Genomic DNA, 19,095 nt, shown 5'->3' on the forward strand with positions numbered 1-19,095 from the left:
AGTTCTTAACCCGATTCATAAGTGAAAAGACTGAGGCAGGAAATGACGTGCCCAAGGCGAGCAGCAGTGAAGCTGGGATTCCAATCCACGTATCTGCGATCCGGAGCACCCTGTGGCGTCTCAGGCAGGGGTGCAAGGTGGCGGGCCACAGGAGAAAGGAGCACAGAGTCCCTGGATAGTGGCACTCGGGATGTATCATGGAACACGATGGAAAACAACTTTTTAGTAAAAAGTAAAGCTTCAAAATGTGGTCTATCCATACAATAGAATATTATTCAGCCTTAGGAAGAAATTAAAAATGTGAAAAAATGCAGGTGAACATGTTTTTAAAGAAAAATTAAAAAAAATAAATTCTGATACATACAACATGGATGAACATTGACATGTTAAGCAAAATAAGCCAGTCACAGAAAGCCGAATACTGTATGATCCACTTATGTGAGGTGCCCAGAATAGTCAAATTCAGAGAGACAAAGTAGGATGCTGGTTGCCAAGGGGCTGGCGGGAGGGAGGAATGGAGAAGTTATGCTTAATGGGGACTGGGTTTAGTTTCACAAGCTGAGAGCCCTATAGAGGGATTCCAGAACACCATGATGGTGATGGTTGCACAATGACCTGAATATATTTACCACTGCTGAACAGCGCACTTGCAAATGGTTAAGATGGTAAATCTTGTGTTATGTGTATCTTGCCACAATTTTAAGAATTGAAGGGAAAAAGGGCTTCAAAGAAGTGGCTGTGGAGACCGTGATGTGCATTTGCTCCCAGAGGCTCCGCTCCTGCCCTGCCCAGCCTGCTCCAGGCCCCAGTGATGGGCAGACAAGAACTGCAGGCATGCGGGGGAGCCCGGCTGCTCTCAGTGGAGCCTGACTTGCTCTCAGCGGCTCTCTAGCTCATCTCAGGATTCGAGGCTGAGGCTTTCTCCTGCTTCCACCTTTTCCGGGAGCTACTGTTCTCACTGCTCAGTTAAGGAAATGGAGCCAATGAGGGAGGCCCCTGCTCATGTGGCCTCCAGGAGCGTGGCTGGGATTCCAGCCCATGCGTCTCATCTCCCACCTTGTCACTGCACACACGGCACAGTAACCCGCTCCCAGGCGACTCCATCAGGTGTGACATTTCCCCAGGTTGACCTTTTTAAGTAAAAAATTGTATTTATATTTTTTTCAGATGGAGTATCACTCTGTCACCCAGACTGGATTGCAGTGGCGCGATCTCGGCTTATTGTAGCCTCTGCCTCGCGGGCTCAAGTGATTCTCCCATCTCAGCCTCCTGGGTAGCTGGGATTACAGGCACACCACCACACCCGGCTAATTTTTGTATTTTTAGTAGAGACGGGGTTTTGCCATGTTGCCCAGGCTGGTCTTAAACTCCTGAGCTCAAGTGATCTGCCTGCCTCGGCCTCCCAGAATGCTGGGATTACACAGGTTGACCTCTTGATGTCACGAGGGGAAGAGCTCTCCTGATGTATGAGTCCTCCCGGGTCCTTTATTGAAATGGCTGTGTTCTGATGGCAGGGGGAGGGGATCAGCTATCTGCAGGGCATGGCGGTGATAAAGACATCATCGGCCGGGCGCGGTGGCTCAAGCCTGTAATCCCAGCACTTTGGGAGGCCGAGGCGGGCGGATCACGAGGTCAGGAGATCGAGACCATCCTGGCTAACATGGTGAAACCCCGTCTCTACTAAAAAAATACAAAAAACTAGCCGGGCGAGGTGGCGGGCGCCTGTAGTCCCAGCTACTCGGGAGGCTGAGGCAGGAGAATGGCGTGAACCCGGGAGGCGGAGCTTGCAGTGAGCTGAGATCCGGCCACTGCACTCCAGCCTGGGCGACAGAGCGAGACTCCGTCTCAAAAAAAAAAAAAAAAAAAAAAAAAGACATCATCAAGCGGAACATTGAATTAAGTCTCATTTATTCTAGGGCAAACTCAAAAGGGGTTTTTTTCTGTTTGTTTTCTTTTTTAGCAAATCCTAGCACATTATTAACAAAAAAAATCTGTACATTTGCCATGATACACTTGAAAGTGAAACAAATAAGATATAAATACAGATATGGATGTAACATGAAAAAGCCCAAAAACAAAAAAACCCAAAAAAACCAAAAAACCCACCCAACCTGGGGGTGTGGGGACCATGCGTGTGAACACAGTGCCAACAAAACTATTTTGGTGGCTGATATTTTTCAGAGCATTTCTTTATTTCCAAACATTATTGTTAGCAAAGTCCTGGTGGGATTCTACCAAGTTCTTACTTGCTGTCCTTTAAAGTGTAACATTATGCTTGATAAATAAAGGGTGGCAGGGAAAGAAAAAGGCTGATGAGACAAAGTCAGTTGCATTACCTGCACAGGGTGGTAAGCTAGTGAGGCGCGTAGAAAAGGCAGGCCCGTGGCGTCGCCGCAGGTCCGGGAAGCACACACAGTGCACTTGAAGGAAGCTGCGTGCCCCAAGGACTGGCCGCACCCTGCCCAGACCCTGGCTGCAGGGGAGGCAGCAGCTCGGAGGAAGCAGGGAGTCAGCCCTCCCGGCCCCGAAGTGGAGCAGCAGGGCTCTCCGGCCCTGGCCAGTCAGGTAGACGGGGAGGCAGAGACAGGCCTAGGTGCTCTGCTCTTTCGTGTTCTGTTTTTCACTGGAACAGGGGCCCTGCAGGGAGGCGGCGGCAAGGCAAGGCAGCTGCAGCTGTCAGGGTCTAGGGGGCGACGGTGGCCTCGGCGCCCTCCCAGTGAGGTGGTGGCGGCATGCGAGTCTCCTCGGCGCGGCGGCAGCAGTTTTCAGATTGAGGCCAAGAGACCTGTGACGTGATTGTATCTGTCAGGAGACTGAAGACTGGGCAAGTGACATTCAAGGCTAGCCCTTTGTGAGTACTATGAGGACGTCCAGCAATGTTCAAGATCCTTTCTAAGTACACCGGGGACTGGAGGACCTTCTGGGAGACAAACAGCTCAAGGAGGAAGGTCTTTCTAACTGCATTAGGCATAAAGACACTCATGGATAACCTAGCCCGACGCACATTCCTACAACAGACGGGTCAACAAAAGACTCCCTAATTCACTTGTAGAGTGTAAAAAAGAAATGCCATTAATGACATTTTAATAAACCAACAGTATTTATCAACAAAAGACCTGGTCCTGCTGTATTTTAAGCCAAAGCTAGTCAGGAATACCCAACCCCTTGAAATGCATCCCTCAAGTTCCCTAAACAGCAGCAGTGAGGTACCACACGTGTAGGGTGCATGCACAAACACACACCACACGCCACACACACAACCACACGCCACACACATACCCCACACGCCACACACACACACACACACACCCACGGTCAGCACCCTGGCTTCACTGTTCCTACGCACTATGAGGCCTTCATTTTCAGCGCTTCCAAATACATCAGTCTTTCCCAGCTTCCTACATCCAATCTGGAGGGTCAGTCAGGGCAGAGGGGTCTGTGGAAATGATGGTGAGAACCACGTGCTCTGGCACCCAGCGTCTGCTTTCAGTCCTAGCAGTTGCAGTGGGCTCTGCACTGGAATAGCAAATACATTATTAGAATTAATCTCAAAAGAAGCGTTTTCCTTATGGAAATATCAGTTCAATGTATAGGATCTAATACAACAGGAAGAGACAATAGAAGTCCTCATGATTGCATTAAGAATTTCCATTTGGCTTAAGAATTTTAGTCAAAATTTATTTAAACAGACTGCAAACCTCGAATTGCTTTTATTGGAGTAATTAGGCTCTAAAGGTGTTTCTAAGAAGGGGGTCTAGTGGTTCCTTGAGGAGGAAGAGAGACTCTAAATGTGTGTTCTTTTTGAGTGTGTTTCTAGTCCTGTTTTTCTGCAATCTGCTACACCTCATAATTACTTTTTCCTTAAACAGTGACTATTTCATCAACAGACATTCAAGGAACTACTTCAGTTTGTAACATTAAGAAAATTGTGATATCCAGTCTCTCTAGGCTTTTCTTTGCTCTTAATCCCACATTAAACGGAGAAGTCAGAACTAAGATGGTAAAGATGGCATTTACCAGATTGAGACCATGTTAGAACTGAACAGCTGCAGCAGAACTTTAGGGAGAGGAAAGAGGTTGCTGCTAAATCCGAATCACCAAGTAGCCCAGGGATGAAGGTCTTGGCAGAACCCCCACGACAACAGTGCTCCCAAGGACCTCAGCAGTAAAGATGAAAGACTTCTCTTTTATCTTCTGTGCTTCATGAACTGCCATCTCAGGCATCCCTAAATGATGCCATACATTTATCTTATTTTTGTGTCCAGATTTAAATTTGAAGAATTCCTTTGCATGGAAGCTGTGGGGTGAGGACCTTGTCTGTGGAGTTGATTAGGGAGGGCTGGAAGGAGACTGCTGGGGTGCACTCCCAATTCTATGCTGAAAGCCAGGGCAGTCGGCCTCCAGTCCGGATATGACAAGAAAAATTCCCAGCATTTGTTAAAAGGCCATCTTCAGACTGTTCTTGCCAAGACTTGATTCCCACTTTTAGTAGGTCTCAGAACACAACTTAAAGATGTGCCACCTTTCATGGTGTCAGCTGTGAAAGGCCCACACAGACCATACTCACAAGAAAACAGGCTGAGGAGGAGGAACACAAAGTAACACCCCACCCCACCCCCAAATCCGTTATTAACTGGAAAAAAAAAAAATTGCTACTTTCTACCAAGTAGTGGCTACAGCGCTCTGATTTTTAAAAACTGCACCCCACACACATGGTTTCGCCATCTCAGCAGGCTGTACAAGACATGTTTCAGTATGGCTCTTTTCTGTTCTTATTCCTTTCATTTTGTATGAAGACTGCAATACAGGCCTTGCTTCCTTTACATTCAATACCAGTAAGATTCTACAGAAAAGCTGGAAGGGACCAAAATACTGATTGTAATAAATATTTGTGGGCCTCCTTGTACTGACTGGGCAGCCGATGAAGGGGGTGGGGAGAGGTCTCTGAGAGGCACCACCGATTGCTTCTAGGTCTACACAAGAGACAGGTGCTGCCATTAGCTGTGCGTGGAGACATCGGAGGAGGAGCTGCTGTTGCTGTTGGTGGTCTGGGCCCTCTTGATATATAAGTTTAGTAGCTTCATCTGAAAAGAGAAGATGAAACTGAATTAGCAGGAAGAAAAGCAATCAGAAAGTAGAAAACAGGAAAAAGAATCCCAGGTGACAGTAAGAAAACAGCAAGTCCTTTCATTCCCTTGGTTGAGGAATTCATTATAAAAACATGTTCTGAGTGCCTGCTGCTCATCCAATGTATCTGCCAGGTGCTAGGGACACAGAGGGACACAGAGGGACACAGAGGAGGACAGGGAAAAGCAGTGAGCAATGACAAGAACACCAGGTGTCACAACGAGGTGGGCCGCAGCAGCTCATGGAGGAAGGGGTATGGGGGCAGGGCCATTCATCTCAAGGGCGACTGCAGCCCAAAGGCTCCATCAGAGCCACGGGAAAAGTAGGGTGAGAATCCCGCTCCACAGGGGTGAAGTGGCTGGGCCAAGGTCAGAGGGCAAATCCTCTAACCTTCACACCTTTAGCTTCTTGAGGAGCTGGGACTACAGGCGTGTGACACTATGCCTGGCAGTACTTTAAATGTAAATAGATTAAACTCTTCAATCAAAAGATAGTAATGGGTGGAATGGATAAACATTTGATCCAATTATATGCTGTCTATAAGAAATTCACTTTAGATCCACAGACATCAATGGATTGAAAATGAAAGGATATAAAAAGATATTCCATGAAACAATAATCAAAGAGAGCAAGGCTGGCTATACTAACATCAGACAAAACAGACTTGTCATCAAAAAAGCTTCTGGAGGTAAGACTTCGATACCCCACCCTCAATATGGATAAAAGAACCAGACAGATGATAAGCAAGCAAATAGAGGACTTAACCCTAAAGCAACTTGATCTAACAGATGTATATGTAACTCAACAACAGAACACATGTCCTTCTCAAAGGACACATTAAGTTTCAAATCTATTGAAACTTAATTTGTGATTTAACATATGGTTTATCCTATTCTCCAGGATAGACCACATGTTAAATCACAAATTAAGTTTCAACAGATTTAAAAAGATACCAAAGTATCTTCTCCAACCATAATGGGATGAAGTAAGAAATCAATAATAGGAGGAAAACTAAAACATTCATAAATTAGTAATAATTGAGTAACATATTCTTAAACAACCAATAAGTAAAGAAAAGATCATAAGGTAAACTAGAAAACATATTTAAAATAGAATTTTTTGTTGTTGTTGTTGAGACAGGGTCTCACTTGGAAGCCCCGGCTGGAGTGCAGCGGCACCACCTCAGCTTACTGCAGCCTTAATCTTCCAGGATCAGGTGATCCTCCCACCTCAGCTTCCTGACTAGCTGGGGCCACAGGTGCAAGCCACCATGCCCAGCTAATTTCTGTATTTTGTGTGATGGGGTTTTGCCATGTTGACCAGGCTGGTCTTGAACTCCTGGGCTCAAGTGATCCTCCTGCCTCGGCCTCCCAAAGTGCTGGGATTACTAGCATAAGCCACCGCACCTGGCCTTAGAAAACATCTTGAGACAAATGAAAATGAAAAGACAATTTTGGGGGATGCAGCAAAGCAGCACTGAAGAGGGAAGTTTAGAGTTATAAAGGCTTACATTAAAAAAGACAGCTCTCTAGTCAACAACCTAGACTTTACCTTAAGGAACTAGAAAAAAGAAGTAAATCTAGAGCTAGCAGGAGCAAACAATAAAGATTACAGCAGAGACAACAAAACAGAGAATAGAAAAATAGAGAAAACTGGCTGGGCACGGTCACGCCTATGATCTCAGCACTGTAGGAGGCTGAGGTGGGAGAATCGTTTGGAACCAGTTCAAGACCAGGCGGGCAACACAGCGAGACGCTATCTCTACAAAAAATTAAACAATTAGCTTGGATTATGTGTGCCTGTAGTCCCAGCTACTTGGGGAGGGGACTGAGATGGGAGGATGGCTTGAGTCCAGGAGGTCAGGGGTGCCAGTTAGTCATGATTGTGCCACTGCACTCCAGCCTGGGTGACCAAAAAAAAATATATATGTTTATTTATTTATTTATTTATTTATTTTTGCGCAGACATGGTCTTGCTGTTGCCCAGGCTGGTTTGGAGATTCTGGCCTCAAGTGACCCTGCCATGGTGCTGGAATTACAGGCGTGAGCCACCCACTCCTGGCCCAATCAAATAATTTCCAACAAACGCACCAAGACCATTCAATGGGGAGAGGATCATTTTTAACAGATGAGAAATCGCCGTCAGGTATGTCTTTTCAACAAACGAAATACCCATCCTCATCTCATAGAGGATGACTATTAGAAACAATTAGAAATAAATTAGAAAAATGAAAAATAGCCGGGCACGGTGGCTCAAGCCTGTAATCCCAGCACTTTGGGAGGCCGAGATGGGCGGATCATGAGGTCAGGAGATCGAGACCATCCTGGCTAATACGGTGAAACCCCATCTCTACTAAAAAATACAAAAAACTAGCCGGGCGACGAGGCGGGCGCCTGTAGTCCCAGCTACTCGGGAGGCTGAGCCAGGAGAATGGCGTAAACCCGGGAGGCGGAGCTTGCAGTGAGCTGAGATCCGGCCACTGCACTCCAGCCTGGGCGGCAGAGCAAGCCTCCGTCTCAAAAAAAAAAAAAAGAAAAATGAAAAATAAAAACAAAATAACGTGTGTTGGTGAGGATGTGGGGAAATTCGAACACGCGTGCACTGCTGCTCAGAATGTAAAATGGTGCAACCTCTGTGGAAAACAGCAGGGAGGTTGCTGGAAACATTAAGGACTTGAACAGATGCACCAGTGTTCACAGCAGCATTATTCACAAGAGCCAGCAAGTGGAAGCAACCCAGGGTCTATCAATAGACGAGCAGATAAACCAACCGTGCTATCTACACACAATGGACAGTCAGTCTGGAAAAGGAAGGAAATTCTGACAAATGCTGCAACATGGATAAGCCCTGAGGACATTATGCTAAGTGAAATAAGCCAGTCACAAAGGACACATATGATGTAATTCCACTTATATGAGATACCTGGGGTAGTCAAATTCATGGAGACGGAAAGTAGAATGGTGGATGCCAGGGGTTGGGAAAGAAGGAAATAGGAAATTATTGTTTAATGGGTGCAAAGGTTCAGTTTTGCAAAATGAAAAAAGTTTCGAAGATGGATGGTAGTGATAGTTATACAACAATATGAACCACACACTTAAAAATAGTTACAATGGGCTGGGTGCGGTGGCTCACACCTGTAATCCCAGCATTTTGGGAGGTGGAGGTGGGGGGGGGGGGGGTTGCTTGAGGTCAAGAGTTCGAGACCAGCCTGACCAACATGGTGAAACCTTGTCTCTAATAAAAACACAAAAATTAGCTGGGCATGGTGGCAGGTGCCTGTAATCCCAGCTACTTGGGAGGCTGAGGCAGGACAATCGTTTGAACCTGGGAAGCGGCAGTTGCAGTGCGCCGAGATCACATCACTGCACTCCAGCCTGGGTGACAGAGTGAGACTCCATCTCAAAAAAAGAAAGTTACAATGGTAAATTTTATTATACCACAATAAAAGGATTGGGGGCGGGGGGGAAGAAAAGAATGCTTATTCAAGATCATAAAACTCGTAAGTGGAGAACAGAGACCAGAAGGCAAGCTGACCCCAAAGCTAGTGCTGCTGCCCTAGCAACAAGGCACCTCTCCAAATGTACTCCACAGGTTCCTTCCCTCCATCAGACCTCTTCCTACAGACGCTGGTATCATTTATTTTTTCTTTTTCTTTGAAAAAAACATTTATTTTGAGACAGAGTTTTGCTCTGTTGCCCAGGCTGGAGTGTAGTGGTGCGTTCTCGGCTAACTGCAACCTCCACCTCCCGGGTTCAAGCAATTCTCCTGCCTCAGCCTCTTGAATAGCTGGGATTACAGGCATGCACCACCACACCCAGCTTATTTTGTATTTTTAGTAGAGATGGGGTTTCACCATGTTGGTCAGGCTGGTCTTGAACTCCTGACCTCAGATGATCCGCCTGCCTCGGCCTCCCAAAGTGCTGGGCTCACAGGCGTGAGCCGCTGCGCCCGGCCTTCATTTATTAACCTCATTTTAAGCAAAAGGAGAGGGTGTTCCCATAGGCCTGTAACACTGGAACACAAGCAGCCATGGCTTGATTCTCTTTGTTTCTAGTCAAGGAAACTGAGACAGACTTAGCACCAGGTTCTGCCAGCCACCATCTGGTTGAGGAAGGGAGGGAGTTTGTATTAGGAGATGTGTACCTGAGTCTACGAAGTTCATACGAATATACCAGAGCTATTACATTAAAAAAACATTTAGGCCAGACATGGTGGTTCACATCTGTACACTCAGCACTTTGGGAAGCCAAGGCGGGAGGATCTCCTGAGGTCAGGAGTTCGAGACCAGCCTGGTCAACCGGGCAAAACCCCACCTCAACTAAAAATACAAAAACTTAACAAGGCGTGGTGGCACATGCCTGTAATCCCAGCTACTTGGGAGGCTGAAGCAGGAGAATCGCTTGAACCTGGGAGACAGAGGTTGCAGTGAGCTGAGACTGTGCCACTGCACTCCAGCCTGGGTGACAGAACGAGGCTCCATATATAAAAAAAATAATAACAATAAAAAACTTAATGGCTGGATGAACTGGGCTACCAAAGCAGAAAGATGTGAAGGCCAGTCTCTCCAAACCTCTGAGGAACTAAGGTTGTAACTCGGGGAGGGAAGTTGCTGGCTCCTGGTCAGGAACGTGGGTTCTAGACCCAAAGCTTCACCAAGAGTGGCAGCAGTGGGTCCATTGCCAAACGGGGAGGAGAAAACACCTGGATTTTCTGTCCCTTATCCAAAGGGTCAAATGAGTTGATGGGGCAACTCTCTTACTCAGGAAAGTAAAAAGTGCCAGACAAAACCAAGGTGTGACTCATGTTATCTTTGGATGAATTTTCCATTTTCTAAATCTAATTTCCTTTGTGAACTGTACATCGAAGGTCCTCCCGGGCAGCAGGAATCACCTACAAATCCCTGATGGAGGTAGGAGAGCTGGGGGACTTTTGCTCAGGACCGTTCAGATAATCAGCAAGGGGATCTGATGAGGAGCCTGTGCAGCAGGAGGGCGAGGAGAAGGAACTGGAGAACAGAATCAGGTCACCCCCAAACCATGCACTGCACACCTGCCTCATACACCTCTTCCAGCCTATCTGCTGATTCCTGATTACAAAAAGAGGAAAGTGTCTCCTCTGGACCACCTGTTCTCAACCAGGGGTGATTCTGCCCCTCAGAGGGTATTTGGGCAGGTGTGAGACAGCAGTGATGGTTACAATGGCAGGGGGTGCTATTGGCACATGTCGGTATAGACGGTGGTGGTAGGAGATGCTGCTTAAACTTCCTACCACACACAGGACGGCCCACCTCAACAAGGTGGCCCAGAGTGTCAACAGAGCCAAGGTGGAGAAACCCTGCTCTGAACACCCCAGCCAGAGCTTCGCTGCCCCAGAACTCTGGAGAAGCAAGGCTCCAGCTGTAATGTTCACCAGCTGTATCAAAGCAACAGCTCAATCTGAAATGAAATGGGCCCCACTTGCCAATTCCTCCTCTCACAAGAGCAGGCGCTTCTGGTTTCATGCTTTCCACTGGCTTCGTTTGACAGAGTGGTTTGTATAAAAAGGTGGGGATTTTAAACTCCACAGAGATGTGCCTTCTCCACAGGCAGGTCCTGAGGCCCCAGGCACAGCTGGCCGCCTCTCCGGGAGCCAAGGCCTCACCTCTTCACCATGCCTCTCCTGCTACAGCATGAGGCCGGGTTTTTAATCTGCTCTTCCCAGCCTAGCATGTCAGATTTGAGTGATGTCGTTGTTGTTCTTTTAACTAAAACCAATAAGCAGTCTAGCCACTCTCATTTTCAGTGACATCCATTTTGGTCCATTTTCTTCCCCTAATTCCAGACACCCTTAAAGGAACATGAGAGGCAGCAGTGTGAGTAAGAAGTCTGCCTCCTGGAGTCAGGTCTGTGCCTGGCGCAGGTTAAAGGGGATGACCATGCCCACAGGGATGTTGCTGTAAACATGAGTCAATACATGCAAAGTGCGCAGGGCTGCCCCGCAGGCTCAGGGTAAGAGCCAGCTGTTGCCACGACTGATGCCCACGAGGGACTCAGCTCTGATTCAGCAACTGCTAAGCAAGCAGGTAAATTTCTTTAGTGTTTCCATGAAAAAGCGGATGGTTTCTAATTAAAGCTGTTTTTCTTTTGGAAATAAACCAGCAGCTCAAAATCAGCATTTCATAACTAGGAGTTGGGGCCGACTATGTTGTATAATGTTAGTGTTACCTTAAACTGATGCCACTGTATAGTTCATTTTTATATTGAGAAAAATGCTACTGGAGAAATAAGGCCCAGCTAAAACACAATGAACAAAACCTGTCTGGAATCCAGAGCTGCAGTCAAATGGGTTTAGGACAAGCTGGCAGAGCCCAGGTGTGCTTATCAGCCCAGGTAACACTATACATACCTTGCTCCCTGTGAGCTGTGCAAGGTGAGGTTTCAGGTCTTCTCCAATTACGGAATAAATTGCCACCAAGCAAAACACGCTGGCCTTACGCACACTACTTTCGGTGTTGTCATAACCCTAGAGAGCCAGGAGGGAACACGAAAAGGAAACCAGATCAAAGATTCAGTCCCTAGCCAACATCTCATCAACGTTTCCACAAATGCCCTCCGAGTTCAACCTTGGACTTATCAGTAACAACCAGGATAGACCTCAGCCCCACAATGGAATCCAGACAGCTTTCACCCCAAAGAGGTCACAACTTAGCATCAAGAGAAACTTGGTTTCTGGGGTGGGGAAGCAGGAGGGTGGCGAGCCCCAGACTGGTCTCTGCGTCTACACAGGCAGCACGGTGTAACAAGCTGCCACCCAAGAAACATTGCAGGGGAGAGAAAATGAGAAAAGGCAACGAAGGGGAAAGAGCACTTGCTTTGTTCCCATTTCTCCCAAAGGGCAAGCAAATCTCCCTGTGAAAACGCCTTTAAAGAAATGAGAACAACGTCACTCGTTCTTGTGAGCAGACCCTTCTGCCTCCAGTAACTGCTGGGACCGTCTGGCCCCACAGCCTGATGTCCGTGTCCCTGTGCAGCTGGGCCTCCATCTACCTGTCGGCCTCATCCTGGCCCACACCCAGCTGGGGCTACCTGCTGCTGTTCTCCAAACAGCCTGGGACTCTTCAGCCTCTGTGCCTTTCCCTTTGTTTGGCATAATCTAGTCCTCAACAGTTAAGTGTTTCATCCCCAAGCCAAGCACCCAGCAAACAGCAGCAATGATTAAAAGTGCTGCTTACTCTTCTCTACCTTTCCCCAGTGAAACTCCCTCGCCAAAGGCCAACTTGAAACCACCTCTTCTATGAACCCTCTCTCCCCCACCCCAACCCGGAACCACTTCTCTACTATCATGGAGCCCATGGTGACACCTGTCGTCGTCTGTGTGGCTGCACAGTAGGCTGAACATCTTCTGAGGCAGTCCACACAGTGGAACACAGCTGCTTTATGCCAGTCTGTCTCACTCACTGTCTCATGCTTACAAGAGTTTCAGTAAGTATTTGTGCGCTGCATGAGACCAAGGACTGTTGTTTGATTTACACTCAATGGCCCACCTCACCCAGGGCTGGGGCTACAGCAGGTGTGCAACAAGGGTTTGTTGAAGGAATGGACAAAAAAAAAAAAGATCAAAATATGTTTATAGTAAACAGAAAGTTCATTCTGTGAGCCGCCAGGAAAGTCTTCTTAGTGCATTCAGGAGAGCGGGTGAGCTGGAAGCCGACAGAGGAGGCTGTGAAGCGTCCCTGCCGCATGGCCTCACAGGTCCTGCCTGGTTGCCGGTGAAGGAGCACAAAGCGCTTAAACATTAGTTCAGTTAGGCAGCCCCACCCAGGCCGGGGGCAGCCCCACCCACACGCGGGCCCACCTGCAGCAAGCCCGGGATGATGTCCGCGAGGAGCTGCAGCAACGACTCCTTGGCGATCCTCTCGACGACTTTGGTCTGCATCTTGATGGCGGCAAGGTTGATGGGGTAGTCGGCCGTCTGGATGATGGGGCAGAGCACCTTGATGCACTGCTCCGGGTGGATGGAACTGGCCAGTGTGGACGCAGCCTCCTCAGCTGCTCTCACCACCTGAAACACCCAGTTCCCCCCAGAGTGAGCTCCACAGGCCACACGAAGCGAAAGATCAAACATTGCTTCTGATTTCAGAGGCCAAAGGACAACGACCTCACTCAATGTCAGACGACAGCCATTGCTTCGCCTGGCTCAATTGTTAAAGTAAACAGAGTGGTCTGCAGGGTGATTTTAAAGGGAAGTGTGGGCCACGGAAAGGCAGGTCTGGGGGATTCTGGCAAAAACCTTAGAAAAGTGGTAGTCCAAGTGCAGTCCCCCTCAGCGCCAGCAGCAGTGCTGGGAGCCTGTTAGAAATGCAACTTCTCAGGCCCACCCAGACCTGCTCACTCAGAGGTGGGCCCCAACTGGGGGAGGGGGTGCAGCAAGCTGTGTTGGTAAGCACCAGGTGATTTCTAGACACACTAAAACTGGAGAACCTCTGGCCTAGAAGACTAGGACCTGAATACAGAAATGCTTCCCAAAGGCTTGTGCGACACCTACAACTGGAGCATCTGGAAAGAAGCCTGGAGGAAATCAGTGACTTCAATGCTGGCACTTCCTAGAAGAGGCCCACTTGCCAGACAGTTGGGAAGGCACAGAGAGAAGCCCCTGAAAGGGTTTTCCTGAGGAATCTCTTCTGGAAAGTTGCTTTTCTAGGACTCTGTGCACGATGACCCCTTTGCCTTCCATTTTTTAGGGAGGTACGTGAAATGGCCGTCTCATGGTCAAAGGAGCAGCCTCTGACCTCTGGAGGGCCACAAGACCCTCTTGTCATAAAGATGGAAGCTAAATGCAAAACCCAGTGAGGAAGAAAGAGGACAGCAGAAGGCCTGGTGGAAAGAGCCTGGGCTTTGGGCTCAGGGAGCAAGTCCCTGTCACGCTAGTCCCAAATGCTAAAACTCCATGTCCTCATCTGTAAAACAGGGATGTCACAGAGATGAATGGTAAGCAGTACTCAAGATACAGTAGTTAGTAAAGGATGCTTCCTACTATCAACGGCACAGAGTCCACATTACATAAATGACAGATAAAGACAGGCACTAGGTTATACGCACATGCATTTTCTTACAAAGTACAACCGAACTCAAATACTTTTCACTTACTGCCAACCCTGGCCGGGCTGGTCATTCCATGCAGATTCCTCTCTGCATTATGTTCTGCTACTCAAAATAACTCAGCTCTAACTTCATACAACAAAAAGGTGAAGACTACCAGCCACAGCTTCAGTCATCCCAGCCCTTGTGACTGAAGCAAGACAGGCCCATAGAAACAGCACACGGATCACCTGGAAAGCTGCTTCTCGTTACGGGCACGAGGGGGGTGAAGACGTCTGTACAAGTCAGGGAGCGTGGCAAACGGACAGGAGGCCCACAGAGAGGCCACCTGAGCTGTGTAGCAGACAGGCCCAGGGCTGGGCTCAGAGGCCATACAAGCTGCTTTGGGTCACTTTGGGGCCCTCACTGAGGCTCTCCTGGGGCTCTGGGAAGAGACTGTGGCTCCAGAAGAGGCTCGGCTTCGCCTTCGGCCCAGGGCTACACTACCACATGAACGGGGCTCACTTCAGGGAGTGGGCGTGAGTCCATGTTGTCAGCTCTGCTCTGTGGAGTGGTAAAGGGAAATTTTTCCAACACTAGACAGCTGAGTCCATCCCATTCACAACGGACATGTTTGGGGCCGGCCGTGCTGCTGACAGTGGGTTTTTCATTATGCAGCCCCATTTGAGCTGTGGCTACTCACACCCACTACCTGACACTTATCACTACAAAACACCTGGAAGAAAGTGCACCAAAGGTTAATGCTCTTTCTCAGGGTGGTAAGATTATAGGTAACTTTGTTTTCCTCTTCATACTTTTTAGATAGAAAAATTGCAATGAACATTAGGCTGGTGCAAAATTAGTTGCGGTTTTTACCATTACAATACAACCTTGGTAGCAAGGAAAATGTATTCCAGAAAATCTACCTGAATTGTCTGAGGCCAGGGAAAGCTGGCAGCCCAGCTCTGGCTCAGGGTGGAAGGTGGCAGGGCGGTGCACTTGAGGAGCAGGCTGCACCTCATTGGATTCCTGAAGGGAACCCCACCCCGGCATACGGGAGGTGCTCCGTGGTGCAGCCAGCACCATGATCATGACTGTTCCTGCTGACCTCCCACTCTCTCCATAAAGCCCGTCCGCTGAACTACAAAACTCACTGTCCCTCAGATGTGGCTGACACACACGTCGCAGCCCCTGCCTAGGCCTATCAGACCGGTGACACTTTTCCCCCAACTTCTGTTCTTCTGTCTGTGACACTCACATGGCACCATATGTAGACGGCTTTGTATTTTTGGTGGCATTTCTGTGTGTGTTTCTTCTTACCAAACAGCTAGGAACTGAAATGTTTCTGTTGTACCTAAGTACCCACTAAACTGGGCATTTACCAGGAGTTTAGTACTTACTGAGGGACTGAGAATTCATTCTCCTGGCTGTCTGAGACTATGTCCCACTTAAAGAAGCCCTACCTCCCTCAAGTCTTTCTTGTTGGAGGCCTTTTGTACTTTTCCTGGGAGGACACGCTAACTCCTTGCAGCATGGAGGAAAGGCTAGGAGTCTCATGAAATAAGATGACCACATCCATCACCATGTAGCCGGCACCCTAGAGTGAACACACTGCAGCCACCTCTGGAGCCTACACCGGGATTATGGATGAATCCCTGATGGAGCCCCGGGTCAGCATGGCTTAAGGGTAAGTACTGCATACAGGTCAGAACACCCAAGATTCGCCTGTGCTCACTACATATGTGAAGGTCAGGCTCGAGGACAAAGCACTGTAGAGAGGCAATTTTATTTTAAAAGTCATGTCCAACTCTCAAGCACCTGATAAGATTCTTTCCTCTCATTTGTGCTCTGTGTGGACGTTTGTTCACCCAGCACTGACCAGGGGCCTCCTGTGCGTCAGAGACTGAGCTCAGAGCTCTGGCCACAGAGCTGATGACTGGGCCATGCTCTGGTGGTTCAGGGCAGAGTGAAGGTAGTCTATGCAGAGGGGCAGCACGAAGGTGCGGAGACCCAGGAAGGAACCAGATGGCGGGGACCTGCTATCTGATGCACTTCCTGTGGGTGGCCAGGATTAGACGGGAGGAGGAAGGAGAATGGATGTGTGCAGAAGGCTTCTTTGGTGTTCTGCCGGCCTTCCTCCAGCTCAAGGGCCCTCGGCCATTCACGGCCAGCCTACCTTGCCTCTGCCTCATCCAGGCACCTCAGTGAGCAGGCCTTCCCTTGCCAGCCAAAGTGTTAGACTCAACACTGATGGCATTCACTCCATGCCACAAACGTACAGGAAGGAGCCTATTTGAAGGAAGCCCATTGTGATTTCTTTTTCTTGCCAATTCAAACTCCTGCCAAAGGGAGCTTTCTCCATACAGGTCACCTGAAAGCAGAGTACTTTTTGGACCCTGGTGTGTACACATGACCTTTAACTTTTTTGCCCCGACAAGGGCAGCCTCCAGAGTTAGATGAGCACATTCTCAGCCTCTGAGAGAAGTACAGGAGACAAACCTTAGTTCAATCCTCTGGCAAAAAACCTCCCTGGTCTGAGCTTCCATTTTTTAATTAAAAACTCCTAAAATGAGGATTTTATTTTTATTTTTTTGAGACAGAGTCTCACTCTATCATTCAGGCTGCAGTGCAATGGAGTCATCTCGGCTCACCGCAACCTCTGCCTCCAGGTTCAAGCGATTCTCATGCCTCAGCCTCCCAAGTAGCTGGGATTACAGGTGCCCACCACCACACCTGGCCAGTTTTTGTACTTTTAGTAGAGATGGGGTTTCACCATGTTGATCAGGCTGGTCTCAAACTCCTGGCCTCAAGTGATCCACCCACCTCGGCCTCCCAAAGTGCTGGGATTACAGGCGTGAGCCACAGCGCCCAGACTAAAAGGAGGATTTTAAAGTATCTACTTTGACAGTTATCTGAATTAAGAGACAAGATGTGAACCAGCTTGGTATATTTCAGCTACAAAACACATGATGGCTAAGCCAGACATGGAGGCTCCCGCCAATAACCCCAGCTACTTGGAAGGCTGTGCTGGGTGGATCGCTTGGGCCCAGGAATTTGAGACTAGCCCGGGCAACATGGAGAAACCCCATCGCAAACAAAAACAAAACACAAGCTAGGTGTTGGTGGAGGAATGACACCAGAGTGGAGCTGAGCAGCAGAGGCGCCACCAGAAGGCACAGCAGCTGAGCCGGGAGCTCCCAAGTTGCTGGGGATGGGAGGTGAGGGAGGCAGAGCTCTGGGACCCCGAGATCCCACAGAGAGCCAGTCATCACACTGAATGTTCTAAGAATGGGTAACACTGGTAAGTCAGCTCCTTCCCTGGGGTCCAGTGCCAACATCATGATGGGTCTGCCCTCTCCAATGACCTCTAAGATGCCAGAGGTTCCTCAGCAAGGCTTGGCTCCTTCCTGCCTATGTGGTGCCTCCTCTCCTTGCCCACACCCTGCCCAGCCACATCTCTATGCCCCTGGCCAAGTCACCCTGAGGACTTACTGCAACACAACTCCCAGGAAGCCTCATCATGTGTACACTTTATATTATCACTGCAGGTAAATATTTTGCTGAAATTTTCCCTCCCACTAGACTAAAAGTTCCTTGAAGGCAAGATCCCATCTCAGCCATCTTTCTATCCCCATGCCTGGCACAATGTCTAGTATATACCAGGTGCTCAATAAATAGCTGTTGAACTACTTTCCCCATAGCGTGGGACAGACAGACACACACACACACACACACACACACACACACACACACACACACACGGTCTTGCTCTGTTGCCCAGGCTGGAGTGCAATAGTGTAATCATGGCTCACTGCAGCTCGATCTCCTGGGCTCAAGAGATCCTCCTACCTTAGCTTCCAAGTAGGTGGGATTACAGGCACGCATAATATTTTAAGTTTTTTGTAGGGGTCTCAGTATGTGAGATGGGGTCTCGCTATGTTACCCAAACTGGTTTCAAATGATCTGCCCACCTCAGCCTCCCAAAATGCTGGGATTACAGGCATGAGCCACTACACTCAGCCCAGCGTACATATTTTTAATGCTCATGACTCACAAAGTCACATCTGGAGCATGCCGCACTGACTTGAATTTACATTTTTCCTAAGGAGCTAGCAGAGAAAACTAGGAGCACAGCAGGTTATCTACAAATGATCGACTTGGGCTGTGGAAAAATCAACTCTACAAGGCCCAGAGAGTGCCACTCCAGGTGACACACTGGAAAAGCAACAGACTAGTTCTTTGGAAAAGAGACTTCCGCTCAGGTTTTCCAGTCACCAGTTGTCTGAGGAGGACTGGCGTGTTTCTTGGAAGAGCTCCGTCAGGTAATGGGTTACCTCAGGCAGGGTGCTCTTCCTCCTCCTCCATTTGTGCGGGTCCCGAGGGCTTCTCTGAACCTGTGTGTGTTTGGGAGAGCCAAGCACGTGGCTGTGCGCCTATGTGGCTGAGTTACACACGGCCGAGTGGATGGTGAAAGTGGAAGGAGACAGTCCCTCTTTTTTCTAATCTGGCCCAGCTATGAAACCATGCTCAGAAACTGCTGGCTTTCCACTGTAAGAAATCACTGCACAAGTATCCTAACACACGAGCCTGAAAGCTGAGGAACTTTTAGGCCTCTGTTTTTAAACCTGGAAAAAGCAATAAAAGGTCAGGCAACACTGGATGATTCTGTAGCGTATCAAAGTTAGAAAGCCCTGATGCACAGGAGTCAGTATCTGAGGTCCCCCGGGAGGTGGGAAACAGCTCAGTGGGTGGAAAGAACACGGCTCTGGAGACAGGATTGAAGAGTTGGCAGCGTTGCTTTCCAGGCTTGACAGGAGCAAGCTAAGGCCTCCTGGTGCTCTTTGGGGTTGCAACGAGGATTAGTGAGACCAGGCAATCGACTATCGGGTTCATGGTGAGAACTCGCGGTTTT

General features: G+C 48.6%; 1 protein-coding gene across 15 annotated transcripts in view; it reads right to left on the reverse strand.

Annotated features, from left to right (window-relative positions):
- Positions 1-1,891: 1,891 nt before the first annotated feature.
- The window catches only part of CLASP1 (cytoplasmic linker associated protein 1), a 310,377-nt gene continuing 293,173 nt past the window's right edge, over positions 1,892-19,095 (reverse strand). For all 15 annotated transcript variants that reach the window (XM_030916265.1, XM_010367499.2, XM_030916256.1 and 12 more), the window contains 3 exons: positions 12,961-13,167; positions 11,512-11,628; positions 1,892-5,084 (listed from right to left, as the gene is read on the reverse strand). In XM_030916265.1, coding sequence (XP_030772125.1) covers positions 4,998-5,084; positions 11,512-11,628; positions 12,961-13,167 — 411 coding nt within the window. In that variant the 3' untranslated portion in view covers positions 1,892-4,997. The remainder of the gene's footprint in view (positions 5,085-11,511; positions 11,629-12,960; positions 13,168-19,095) is intronic.

The sequence above is a fragment of the Rhinopithecus roxellana genome, chromosome 14 (assembly GCF_007565055.1).
Source record: "Rhinopithecus roxellana isolate Shanxi Qingling chromosome 14, ASM756505v1, whole genome shotgun sequence".
NCBI classification, from domain to species: domain Eukaryota; kingdom Metazoa; phylum Chordata; class Mammalia; order Primates; family Cercopithecidae; genus Rhinopithecus; species Rhinopithecus roxellana.